The 13,922-nt window shown below is 39.3% G+C and overlaps 1 protein-coding gene across 1 annotated transcript; it reads right to left on the bottom strand.

The window, feature by feature from the left end:
* Positions 1-3,763: 3,763 nt before the first annotated feature.
* LOC107772260 (uncharacterized) lies at positions 3,764-4,816 on the bottom strand. Its single transcript, XM_016591755.1, has 4 exons — positions 4,743-4,816; positions 4,447-4,617; positions 4,120-4,369; positions 3,764-4,021 (listed from the first exon to the last, which is right to left on the bottom strand). Exons 1-4 carry the CDS (start codon positions 4,814-4,816, stop codon positions 3,764-3,766), a joined length of 753 nt encoding a protein of 250 aa, XP_016447241.1.
* Positions 4,817-13,922: the final 9,106 nt, after the last annotated feature.

Below are 13,922 nucleotides of genomic sequence, written 5' to 3'. Positions count from 1 at the left end.
TACCTATCAATCTACAATCCTAATTCTCGACCTTCACACCTTCCTATCAAGGGTCATGTCCTCAGTAAGCTGAAGCAATGCCATGTTCTGCCTAATCACCTCTCCCAAATACTTCTTTGGCCTGCCTCTACCCTTCCTCAGACCTTCTATGGTCAACCTCTCACCTTTTAGCGGGGCATCGCTGTCTCTCCTCATCACGTGCCTGAACCATCTCAACCTCGATTCCCACAATTTGTCTTCCACAGGGGCCACTCCCACCTTGTCCCTAATAATTTCATTCCTAATCTTATCTTTCTTGGTATGCCCACACATCCATCTCAACATCCTCATTTCTGCTACTCTCATTTTCTGGACATGGAATTTCTTGACTGGCCAACACTCAGCTCCATACAACATAATCGGTCTAACTACCACTATGTATGACTTGCCCTTAAGTCTTGGTGGCATATTCTTATCACACAAAACACCAAATGCTAGCCTCTATTTCATCCACCCCGCTCCAATATGATGTGTAACATCCTCGTCAATCTCTCTGTTGCCTTGGATAATAGACCCAAAGTACTTGAAACTATTTCTCTTGGGAATGACTTGTGTAACAAGCTTCACGTCCACTTCTGCTTCATGCGTCCCCTCACTGAACTTGCACTCCATGTATTCTATTTTCGTCCTACTCAACTTGAAACCTTTAGACTCCAGGGTCATTCTCCAAACTTGCAGCCTAGCGTTAACCCCGTAGCGTGTCTCGACAATCAGTATTATATCATCTGCAAATAACATATACCATGGCACCTCCCCTTGGATGTGTCCCGTAAAAATGGGCTAAGAGTTCCGAGTCTTCTTCCATAGGCCTCACCTGAGTTTTAGCACCATCACACATATCCCTAATCACCTTAGTGTACGCTACCGGGATGTTACTAACCTATAAACATCTCTATAGAACCTCCCTGGGGACTTTGTCGTAGGCTTCTTCTAGGTCAATAAATACCATATGCAAGTCTTTCTTCCTCTCCCTATACTTCTCTACCAGTCTCCTCACAAGATGAATGGCTTATGTAGTCGACCACCCTGGCATAAATCCGAACTGGTTCTCCGAAATAGACACATTTTTCCTTACCCTCATCTCCACCACCCACTCCCAAATTTTCATAGTGTGACTCAACAACTTGATACCCTTATAGTTGTTGCAATTCTGGTCCCCTTTATTCTTGTACACCTAGACCATCAAGCTCCACCTCCATTCATCGGGCATCTTTTGCGTCCTAAATATGACATTAAACAATCCAGTAAGCCACTCCAATCCTGCCCGATCCGCATCCTTCCAAAATTCTACCGGAATCTCATCCGGCTTAGTCGCTTTAACCCTACTCATCATCCGCACAACCCCCTCAACCTCATCCACCTTAAAGCACCCACAAAAACCAAAATCTCATTGGCTCTCCGAGTTTTCCAACTCCCCAAGCACGATGTTCCTGTCCCCATCCTCGTTCAAGAGTTTATGGAAATATATCTGCCACCTAAGCCTAATAGATGCCTCATCCACCAAAACCTTACCATCCTAGTCTTTAATACACCTCACTTGATCTAAGTCCCGAGCCTTCCTCTCTCTAACCTTAGATAACCTATACATTCTCTTGTCACCGGCTTTACTCCCCAACTCCTCATACAGGCGCCCAAATACTGTAGTCTTAGCCGTCATGACCGCTAATCTTTCCTCTTTCTTAGCCTTCTTATAGCACTCCCTATTCGTCATCCTCTCCTCCTCGACTGGGCTCTCTACAAGTTTCAGATATGCTGCTTTCTTGCCTTATACTTTTTCTTAGACTTTTTTATTCCACCACCAGTCCCCTTTGTGGCCTACCGAGTATCCATTCGTGACCCCTAACACCTCTCTAGCAGCTTCCCTAATATAATTCGCTGTCGTGGCCCACATACTACTTGCGTTCCCACTACTCCTACAAGCCCCCATAGCCACCAACTTCTCCCCCAACTCATGAGCTTTGTCCTTAGTCAAGGCTCTCCATTTGATCTTGGGTTGACCATATGCCATTCTCTTCTTCCTCTTTCTCTTTATCTCTAGGTCCATTACTAAGAGCCTATGTTGTGTTGATAGACAATTACTCGGGATAACCTTGCAATCAGTGCACATGCCTCTATCATACTTCCTGCAGAGAAGGTAATCAATCTAAGTCTTGGCCACCGTACTCCGAAAAGTGACCAAGTGGTCTTCCCTCTTCTAAATACACGTGTTAGCTATCACCAAATCAAAAGCTTTAGTGAACTCCAATAATAAAATTCCCTCATCGTTCCTATCTCTAAAGTCGAACCCGCCATGCACATAGTCATAGGCCCTAGCAGACTCCCCAATATGGCCATTAAAATTACCTCATATGAAAAGCTTCTCGGTAAGCGGGACACCATGAACCACCTCGTCCAAATTCTCCAAGAAGTGCCTCTTGCCTTTCTTGTCCAAGCCCGCTTAAGGCGCGTATGCACTAATCACGTTTAAAGTGAACCTACCAACTACTAGCTTAATAGTCATTAGCCTATCGTTCCCTCTCCTAACATCTACCACTAGCTCTCTGAGATCCCTATCAAGTAAAATACCTACTCCGTTCTTGTCCCTAACACCTCTTGAATACCACAATTTAAACCCGTTAACTTCCCGTGCCCTAGTACCCAACCATCTAGTCTCATGGACACACGCTATATTAATCTTTCTTTTCTGGAGAATCTTCCCTAACTCTAAAGACTTCCCCGTCAATGTACCTATATTCCATGACCCAATACTCAACCTAGCGGTTCCCTTACCACCCTTGCCCCTGCCCCCTGCCCCACCCAAGGACATGACTTCACTCTACCATCACTCGCCCTAGCCACAATAATCTAAGGGATACTAAGCTAGTACTACTACAATACGCAACAAGTTAACTAAAATAATATATTTTTCAACTTAAGGAACTAGTAGAAAACAATTACAAAAAAGCAAGTAATTGATGCAAGTGAATGCGTTGTAAACGACAAAGACAAAGAAACAATAAAAAATAAATCAAATGATATAAACAGAGAAAGATCCAGAATAAAATCAAAATATATGATGACACAAAGATTCAAAATAAATCAAATTATATAAAGAGAAAGAAAGGTACAGAATATAATCAAAATATATGATGACAAAAAGATACAGAATAAATCAAAATATGTAAAAACAAAGAAATACAGAACCTGGAATGTATTGGAAGATGTCTAGCCGCTGCCTCCGCCCACACTAAACTTTGTTTCAGTAGGGCCCGCTATTGAAGCCTGCTGTAACGCCTCCTTGTTGGGTATGTCACCAAATTTATGCGCCGACAGTGACGGTATTGGGAAGCCAGGAGGGACTGCTGGATATGATGCCGGTAGTAGTGCCTTGGGGAGAGAGAAACAGGGGGAAAGAAAGAGAAAAGTGGTGGCGAATAGGGGAAAGGCAAGGAGAAGCCGGCGGTGGTCAACAGTGGGTTCTTGACTGTGTTATTTAGGGATTAGAGGGTTAGAGGGTGAAGGGGAAAGGAAATGTGGAGGGGAGAGAGAAGAGAGAGATGAAAGAGGAGAGATTTTTATTCAACTTGCGTTGGGGTTTTACCACTGACTTGCTATTCTCTTTCAGCAAAATTTTGTGTATGCAAATGGCTGGACTGATTTCTTGAATCTCAACTATGGTCCAACAAATGGCCTTCTTGTACTTTCACAGCATCTCCACCATTTTTTATTTCTGTTCTCTTGTCAATTAAGCAGAAATAATCATAGAAAAATTATTAGTTTCAGGAAAAACATATTTCAAGTGAGTAGGGAGGACTTTCAATTCCACACTAGGCTTAGACGCCTCCTTTTTGAGTTCCTCCTCATCAATCACTTGATCCTCAGTCTTAAGAGCTTCAACCTCTTTCTTTATTTCAAGATCTTCATCCTCCACTATGCTATACTGAGTAATACAACTCTCTAGAGTATCCCCCACAGGCTTGTAAAACTTATATTTTTCAACCAACTCCCAACAACATCAAGCTTAAAACACGAGTAGGCAAATGCCTCATCATTAGGATATTTCATCATTCTCTTCATCTGAAACACCACTTCGTTACTCACTCTGAGCCTAAGCTGCCCATCGTAGATATCAAGAATTGCTCTACCTGTACATAGAAAAGGCTTCCTTAGAATTAGAGGCACCTTCTTGTTTACTTCCATGTCCACCACAATAAATTCTACGGGAAACACAAACTTTTCCACCCATACTAGAATATCTTTGAGGATTCCTTCAGGTAAGATGGTGGTCTGGTCAGCCAGTTGTAGGGACACTGGTATGGATTTGATTACTCCAAGCTCGCCTTTAAGTTTTCTGAACACAGACAAAAACATTAGATTTATAGAAGCTCCAAAGTCACACAGAGTCTTGTCGAATTTCTCACTCCCAACGAGCATGGTATAGTGAAGCTTCCTGGGTCCCCACGCTTTTGAGGAATTTTATTTTGCAATATGATACTGCAACGGGCATTCAACTTGACCATTGTTGTCTCCTCTAACTTTCTCTTGCTGGACAAGATTTTCTTCAAGAATTTAGCATAAGCAGCATCTGAGTGAGAACCTCTGTGAAGGGAAAGTTCACATATTTGAGCATCTCCAAGAACTGCCCAAAGCACTTGTATAATTTTTTCTGCTTTATTTTTTGAGGGAATGGTAGAGTTGTTATGTATTTGCTTTCTTCAATCTACTTTTGTACCCTACCACTCTGGCCTTTCTGCTCTTCACTCTTTTTCTCCTCCAGTGTATCAGTCTGCTTGCTCATCACTTTGGGTCTAGTTTTTCACAACTAGGTCAACCAATATTTTGCCACTTCTCAGAGATACAACTTTTATTATTTCCTTCAGGTTCTTTTCTGTATCAGAAGGTAGAGTCCCACGAGACCTCTCAGATAACATGTTGACAATTTGAGCCACTTGCCTTTCTAGATTTGGAATAGCAGAACTGTGAGTATCAAACCTCTCTTCAGACTTGTTGATGCAAGCCTTCATGAGATCTTCCTTACTAGACTGATTTGACTGTTGGGGCTAGTATTGCTGGTACTGCTTCCTCGGCTGGTTCTAAAAACCTGGAGGTCCTTGACCCTGGGTTCTAGGATTATTTTTCTGCCACGAGTTTAAACTCCCACTAGGTGAACCCCATAAAAAACCTAGATGTCTTTGTCCCATAGTATTGAAGTTGTTTCCACCTTGATATTTACCTCTATTATAGTTCCAACAATATTAACTTCCTCAGCTGAAGTTTGACACTCATGAATAGGGTGTCCCATTCCACAAAAGTAACATGCTTCTTGTGGCTCACTCTGCACCTTGGCTAAGTTCATTTTTCTTATCTCTTTGGCCATGGTGTATAGCTGGGCTTGCACTAATGTGTTAGAGTCCACTTGGTGAATCCCAGCTATTTTTCTTCTTTTATTACTCTTAGAGGGCCAATGGTTAGCATCCTCAGATAATTCATCAAGGATAGAGACTATCTCCTCCGGGATTTTCTTCATTAATGGACTTCCAACTGCATATTCAGAGTTCGTTGTAAGGAGGGTGTCAGTCCATCCAAAAAATTCTAGAATTGCATCCACAATTCGATTCCATTATTCTAACAGCTTCTAACTATTTTCTTGAATCTTTTCCAGGCTTCGAAGACTATTTCAGTGTCCTTCTGGCAAAAGTTATAGATTTTCCTTCTGAATTTTCCTGTTTTTGCAGATGAGAAGTACTTGTCAAGAAAATATTTCGTCATATCTTCCCATGTCATGATGGACCATGTTGGTAGGCTTTAAAGCCAGTGGTTCACATCGTGCTTCAGTGAAAAGGTGAATGCCCTTAAGTAGACTGCATCTTTTGACACTTTATTGTACTGAAATATGTTCATGAGTTCCTCAAAGTCCATCAAGTGAGTGTTAGGATCTTCATTTACCTTCCTCTAAAGACACAATTATTTTAGATGGTTTGAAGCAAGCCTTTCTTCAACTCAAAATTAGTTGTTACTATAGGTGGAGGTTTGACACTTGACAGTCCCTAATTGTAGACTGATCAGGCATAGCCACTCAATGATCTATTTGCCGTGGGACCCATATTCTCGAATGTATTTTCCGCAAGAGGTTGGTTCAGGTTGATTCTCCATCCACCGTCCCCATTAACAGTTTCATCATCCCCAAAGCTGCGTCAACAGCTGCCCGTGCAACTGCTTCTATTAGTTGGGTTGATTCCATTGCGGCCAAATCGACTCCATCATCACCATTTTTTGCCATGTGTTCTTGGGTCAAAGATTGCCCCAAGAAATATTTGGTGAATCCTGTTTCTTTTTGTATTTGTCGCAAGTGTTTCTCCAATTCTGGATCGTGAGATATCACTTCCTTTGAAGACGACCGAGTCATACACCAGAGAAGTTAAACCTATTTCCTGCACACAAGTGAGAAAATGTGAAAACAAGAAAATTAAATTGGTTCCTGAATTAGCACCAAAAATTGTTTTGAACAATGTTGATTGCCAATCCTCGGCAACGGCTCCAAAATTTTGTCGAGTGCAAAAAACAACACGAAATTAATGCTCGATAGTCAAAGATAGTATAGTTTAATTATCATCTCACAAGGATTGGATTAGTGTTCGAATAATCTCTAGTTAATTGCTATCCAGAAAAAGTAACACTTGATTGGAATGATTATGAAGTACAATTTACTATTAAAATTATAACAATTATCAATTGATTACGGAAGACAGGAGTTGAGCAACACAGAAATATCAGTTGGAGAGATAAGGGTCATTGAATTGACAGGTGCAAGATAATTGACTCGGAATCCAATTCTTAACTTAGTTCACTCTATAATACTATTGATTCTCACAAATTCACCAGATAATTGGATTACACTTGAAGTTAAGGTTCCTCGTTTGATTAAACGTTAATTTCTAAAAATAATCTAATTGAAGCATGGTGAACAATTGCAATGAATATAATAATGCTTTTAGTCTAAAGGGTAACTTCTCACGAATATTTTCCTATTTCTAATTCGATTAATAATTAAAAAGTCTCTTTTGATTACCTAGGTGAATCACAAAATTAAACTAGAGCTTGAATCAACTCCTCTTTCGATTAAGTTAAGCAAGGAATAACTTTACAATACAATTCAAAAATCCCTCAATTTAGTCAATCAAATGTCAAGAATTGAATCCCAAATCAAATAATCAATACACCATGTCTGTCAACACCCTAAGAGAAAAATACTCCATAGCAATAAAAAAATTCATCTCAAAAAGATTAAAACACATAGAAAACATCAACGTTAATAATTCGATACAAACTCCCTTATTGCACCGATTGTTGGTTGAATTCTTGATGAAATCTTGTGTCTCCTTGCCTTAGTTGCTCCTTAAATCCGTTGTAGGTATAAAGTCCTCCCAAAATTATATATTTGGTGTATTTAAACCAAGTAGGAACGTGTCCGGACATAACTACCCTTTCCAAGCCGAAGAGAAAAAACACGTTAACAAAATTGCATAGGCGCAGCGCAGGGCATGGCGCCCCATGCGCCGCAATAATGGAGAAGTTTAGAGAGCTCGATTCTTGTCAATCAGGCCCCATTTGCACTGCCGCGCCGCGCCTCACTGCTCCCCATGTGGCGCGAAGAGTGATATATTTTTCTCATTTTTTGTTACCCAGACTTAGTCTTCAACCCCCGAACACGATTCGGTTTTTAATTCTTGGACTTTTACTCAGACATCAAAGCTCAAAATTATTCGATTTAGCTCCAATTTATCTTTTTAACTAGGAATCATTTTCTGCAAGGTATAAAACACATAATAAGTTCAAATCATCATCATTTAATCTCAAACATGAGGAAAGTAAAGTAATTATAGTGCAAAATACAACTAAAATAAGGGTTTCTATCCTACTATCAAAATCACGTATACAAATTCAAATGTACATTTTTATTGGTAAACAGATTGGCGCGCACCGTGGGGCTTAGACAATTGTGGTGTTATTTTTATCTGCTCATTTTTTACTAACTTTCTTTTAATTTTTTACTCTAGCTATGACACACAATGATGTCAACAATTTGCTCAATGCTAGTGTGAACAACAATAACGAGCCTATGGGCAATGTACATCATGTACGCAGTTGGTAAACAAGATGATTCAACCGGTGAAACTCATTATGATAGGAGCAAATCAAATCCAAGTTGGATGGAAAGGAATACTCGGCGTGCAAGAAGTTTCACTCCTGATGATTTGGATGATGAGCTTGTTGTCGATAGCATGAAAAGTTTGAGAGTGCAACAAAGGAAAAATAATAACCATCTATCGAGCCAGGACTAAATAATGACTGAGCTTCAACAAGCGATAACAACGACTTCAAATAACTCAAATGGTGGAATTTGAGCCCCTCCTAGTATGCCTATAAATCAAACGGTTCCGAAAACTGGTAATATAGCTTAAAGGGGGGAGTTTAGATCAGACAATTACCGAGCTAGAGGTACAATTAATGGATCCGGGAATGAAAATACCATCGATGATCCTTTCAGGGATGAACTCATGCGGTGCGTGAGAGAGATAAATACCCGAATTAATAAAAATACTAAATAATTTCATGCTCGGATGGACCAGATTCCAGGAGCGTCTCTGGTCCTAAAGGGTCTGGAGTCAAAGAAATGTATACAAATTCCGTTTAAAGGTAGCGCAACTTCAGATTTTATTCCAAAGAGATTTAAGATATCGAATATTCCAAAATATAATAGAACAATAGATCCGCCGGAGTACATTACAACGTACACCACTATTGTATAGTAAAATAATTTGGCTCTACACGAGATTAAATCAGTTTTGCTAATTCGGAGAGACCTTAACGAAAAGGGATTTTACATGGTACTGAATTTTGCATGAACACTCAATTAATTCTTTTAAAATTCTTGCAGATTCTTTTATTAAAGGTCAAGTTCAAGCACGAACCCACTCTTCTTCCTTGCATTTGATTAGGGGCCCCTTTCCTCCATTCTCTGGAGTACTTCTCCGTGAAAAAGCAGACATCCTCCTTCAAGGAGACTCAGAATTACTTCGAGAGTTCATGATCAAGTTCCAAAAGGAATGAATATTGCTACTGACAGTACCAGATGAATGGGGCAGCAGAGGAATTTATGAAGGTCCTTAATCCCTTAAGCTTTGATGCCTTAATGAAGTTGGAGGAAAGTTTATTGAAATTTCAGGAAACCACATGGGCTGATGTTCATAAGCATTATGAATCAAACGTTAGAATAAAAGACCAACAATTGAGTTCTCTGGTAGTTCATAACCGTGATCAGAACCTAGAAAGGTCAAGAAATAACCTAGACACAGATCGGAGGTCCTCTAGATGTCAGTTCTAACTGTATGCGTCAAACCAAAAATCATATTTTCGAACTATGCAAGGACATGGAATTAGGGGTTATCAGTTGATAGAAAGACCTGGTTCATATAGGATAATTGATCGTGGTCGAAGTAGCAGAAGTGAAAGATAAAGAGCTATCTAGGTCTCGGATTTCAAGTCATCCCAAGTTGTCTGCTTACAGTTTCAATATTGGCCTGGTGGAGCTGGATTCTGCCATAAGAAATATAAAGAAGCAAGGTTCCTAAAATCAATTCGGCCGTACCTTAATCAAAAAGATGCTCGCTTATGGTGTGAATTTCATGAAACACATGTTCATAAGACTAGGGACTTCAAGCACCTGCGTGAAGAGATGGTGAAGTTTCTAAAAGATTGGCATCTTAGGGAATTATTTAGTGACCGGGCTAAGAATAATTATGGCAAAGTTCGTGATGCAGCGGAACCGGCGAAACCAACAGGTTCTCCTCGCCTCTTAATAAACATGATTTTTGGAGGGGTTAAAGTGATTGGTGTGATATTTTCAGCTTCAAAGAAGGCAAAGATATCAGTCACTCATGGAAAAGGGATCTATGAAGTGCCATAGAATGATGAAATTACTTCCAATGAAGAAGATATTGACGGCCTTATATTACCACATAATGATGCTCTGGTAATATCCTTAAATAATTTAGATTTTAAAATTAAGCGTGTTTGGTTGATCCAGGTAGTTTGGCCAATATAATTCAATGAAGAGTCTTAGAGCAAGCAAAGCTAATCGGTGACATCATTCCTGCAGCAAAGCTTTTGGCTGGATTCAATTTAACAAGTGTGACTACTCGAGGAGATCGTGTTGTGGATGGTGATATGGTGTACAATGTGATCCTCGGTAGGCCATAGATTCACGATATGAAGGTTGTTCTGTCAACTTACCATCAATTATTAATTTCCAACAACAGATAGAGTCATGCAGATTAGAGGAGATCATCCCGCTGCTGAACAAATAAATGCAGTTAACTTATCTAGGAGCAAGGAAGTTGGAGTTGATAAATAACATTTACAGATTCCGGTGTCAACTCTCGAATCAATTCCAATGATTTCACCAAATAGAGAAGTTGTTGAGAAAGATACACCGGAAGAGTACCAGGTAACTGGATCGTTCCAGGTAACAGAAGATACAAATGAAAGGAAGGTAACTAAAGTGGAACTTGAGCAAGTTGTTTTGTTCATTGAGTTTCCGGAAAGGAAGGTATTCCTAGGGTCGGGTTAAGCTCCGAACTAATAAGTAAAATTATTGAATATCTTAAAGCTATAGTATTCTATTTTGAGTGGTCCCATTTAGATATGACATGTATCTCTCTCTAAGTGGCAGTTCGCAAGCTTAGCTTGGCTCCCAGCTTCCCTCCGGTAAAATAAAAAAAGCGACCAATAGCTGAGGTCAGAAACAAGTTTGTTAAGGAGGAGGTAACTAGGTTTCTTAATATCGGTTCAATTCGACCAGTTAAGTACCCTGATTGATTAGCTAATGCAGTTGTGATACCAAAAAAGATGAATAAATCTAAAATGTGTATCAATTTTAAGGATTTGTATAAGGCTTGACCTAAAGACTCTTTCCATTACCGAACATTGATCAAATAATTGATGCCACGACTGTGCATGGGTTGATGAGATCCTTTGATGCGTATTCCTGATATAACCAAATATGGATGCATTCGGAGGATAAAAAACTTTATTTATTACTAATTTTGGTACTTATTGTTAATGTAATACCTTTTGGTCTTAAAAATGTTGGAGCCATTTATCAGAGGCTCGTACAAGATGTTTGAACATCAAATTGAAAAAACTATAGAAGTTTATATTGATGACATGTTGGTTAAGTTTCTTAATGCAGGGGATCATTTTAGTCATTTGCAAGAAATGTTTGACATCTTGAAAAATACAATATGAAGCTTACCCCGAAATATGTGCTTTTGGGGTTAGATCCGAAAATTTTCTTGGCGGTATCACAACGAGGAATTGAAGTAAATTTGGACAAGATTAAGACCATAGAGGATATTCATGATTAACTGAACAGCATAAAGGAAGTGAAAAGGTTGACCGAAATATTAACAGTCCTTAGTAGGTTCATATCTAGATCCTCCGAAAAGTGTCTGGTTCTTTCCTTTTTTAAAAAGAAGAATGACTTTACGTAGACATCGGAATGCCAACAAGCACATGATTTGAAGAAGTACTTGTCCAGTCCACCTTTGATGTCCAAATCAAATGATGGTGAGCAATTTTTAATATATTTAGTGGTGTTAGAAGTGGCGATAAGTACAGTTTTGGTCCGGAAAGAAGACGATACGCAATACCTTATTTATTACATTAGTTAAATATGGTCAGGTGCAGAAATTCGATATCCGCACCTTAAAAATTTGGCTCTGTCTTTTGTAGTTGCCTCTCGAAAGCTTATACCACACCTTAAATGTCACCCGAGAGCTATTGTAATGTCTTTTCACTGGCGGAATGTTCGTCACACGCCTGAGTTATCAGATCATTTGACTAAATAGGTGGTAGAGATTAGTGAGTTTGATATTGAGTATAAATTGCAGACTGCTATCAAGTCACAAGTTTTGGCTGACTTCGTGACTGATTTCAGTTCGGGAATAATGCCTCGAGCTGCAAAACAAGCAGTTTTAGTTTCAGGGACTGTGTCCGATGTCTGGACCTTATTTATGGTTGGTGCATCCAACGTGAAAGGGTCCATTTTGGGTAAAGAACTTAGTACTCCATCTGGAAAATTTTAAGGTAGGCCATACAAACTATTCCTTTAACTAATAATAAAGCTGAGTATGAGGTTATGATTGCAGGACTTTAATTAGCTCGGGGACAAGGCAGTGGCAGAGACAGAATTTTCAATAGGAATTGAACCAGCAACCTAACAAAGATTTTGAACCCCCTTGACCACTGAGCTATGCTTTTGGAATGTGTTAAGGGGATTCAAAATATAATATATAGAAGCACAAACTAGATTTTGCCTTATATTTATACTGTAATTTTCCAGCGAAGGAGGTTCGGTTTGAACCCCCTTCCGCCCCCCTTAAATCCTTCCCGGAGACTATGCTCCGAGGTGATTGAAGTAAAGTGAAACTCCCAGCTGGTGGTCAATCAAATATATAGGATATTTACGCCAAAAAAGAGCGTATGCAGTAGTACTTAAATAAAGTCCAAGTTTTACTTTTCCAGTTCAGGGAGTGGACAATAATTTATGTCCTAAGAGAGAAAATGTGGAGGCTGATGCAGTAGCCAACTTGGTTTCATCAATGGAGTTTAAAGGCTCTGATTCTGGTTGGATTTTGTAGTTGCTGTATTCCGTTCTGAGTGTGGACGGCTATTGCGAAATTAATTCGACAAACTTAATTTGGATTGAAAAAATGAAATTATTGATTACTTAAGACATGAAAAATTGCTCGAGGATTCTAAAGCCTCTCAGGCACTTAGAACAAAGGCTTCTCGGTATTGTCTTATCAATGGAAAATTGTATCAGAGATCTTTTCAATATCTGTTAGCTCGGTGCTTAGGTCCCGTGAAAGCTGATTATGTAATGAGGGAAGTTCATGAAGGAGTTTGTGGCAATCATACCGGAGCATATTCATTGGTGTAGAGTTAGTAAGAGATGGTTACTATTGGCCCCAAATGGATAAAGATATTAAATTATTTGTTCAGAAGTGTGATAAATGCCAACGTTATGCTTAGATGGTACACCAACCGACAAAAATTTGCTTTCAGTTGCGTTACCGTGGCCATTTATGAAATAGGGCATGGATATAATTAGACATTTACCTCAAGGATTCGGACAAATAAAATTTCTTTTAATTTTGACCAGACTATTTCTATAAATAGGTTTAAGCATGCGCTTTCAAAAAGAATAGAGGAAGCGAGGTAATAGATTTCATCTGGATCACATTATTTGTCAATTCAGAGTACAAAACAAATTGCATGTGACAACGGGTCACAAGTTATAGGCTCTAAAGCCACACAATTCTTAGAGGGATTGAAGATAAAAAAGGATTACATCATCTCCGTATCATCTAAGTGCTAACGGTCAAGCAGAGCCAACAAACAAAGTAAGAATTTAGAATCTGAAGAAGATATTAGAGGATGCCAAATGCAGGTAGCCCAAAGAGTTATTGGGAGTATTATGAGCATACCAAACCACGGCAAAATCAAGTACTTGAGGAACACTTTTTTCTCCTTTATATTGAGCAGAGGCTCTAATTCTGGTAGAGATAGGTGAACCAACTATGAGATTTTCTCAGACAAATGAGCAAAAAATGCTGAAGCCATGTTGATTAAGCTAGGTTTGATTGATGAGAACCAGGATTTGGCTTGTGTAAGGATGATGGCGCAAAAGCAAAAAATGCAAAGGTATTATAATTGTAGAGAGAATCTCCGTTATTTTAAAGTAGGAGACTCTACGAAAAGTGACTCATAACACCCAGAAAGTCAACGCCGAAAAATTGGGACCAAATTGCGAAGGACCTTATCGGATAAAAGCTATAACT

The sequence above is a fragment of the Nicotiana tabacum genome, chromosome 14 (assembly GCF_000715075.1).
Source record: "Nicotiana tabacum cultivar K326 chromosome 14, ASM71507v2, whole genome shotgun sequence".
Classification (NCBI taxonomy): domain Eukaryota; kingdom Viridiplantae; phylum Streptophyta; class Magnoliopsida; order Solanales; family Solanaceae; genus Nicotiana; species Nicotiana tabacum.
The sequence above is the reverse complement of the archived record's forward strand: the minus strand, read 5'-3'. Positions and strand labels throughout refer to the sequence as shown.

Excerpts from the sequence above, each read along its gene's own strand:
- LOC107772260 (XM_016591755.1), bottom strand. The coding sequence starts at position 4,816 with ATGAGCAAGCAGACTGATACACTGGAGGAGAAAAAGAGTGAAGAGCAG. Across the intron at positions 4,618-4,742 it reads CAGAGTGGTAGGGTACAAAA|AGGTTCTCACTCAGATGCTG; the intron begins GTAGATTGAAGA and ends TTCCCTTCACAG. Across the intron at positions 4,022-4,119 it reads ATGGGCAGCTTAGGCTCAGA|TTGGTTGAAAAATATAAGTT; the intron begins GTGAGTAACGAA and ends TGTTGTTGGGAG.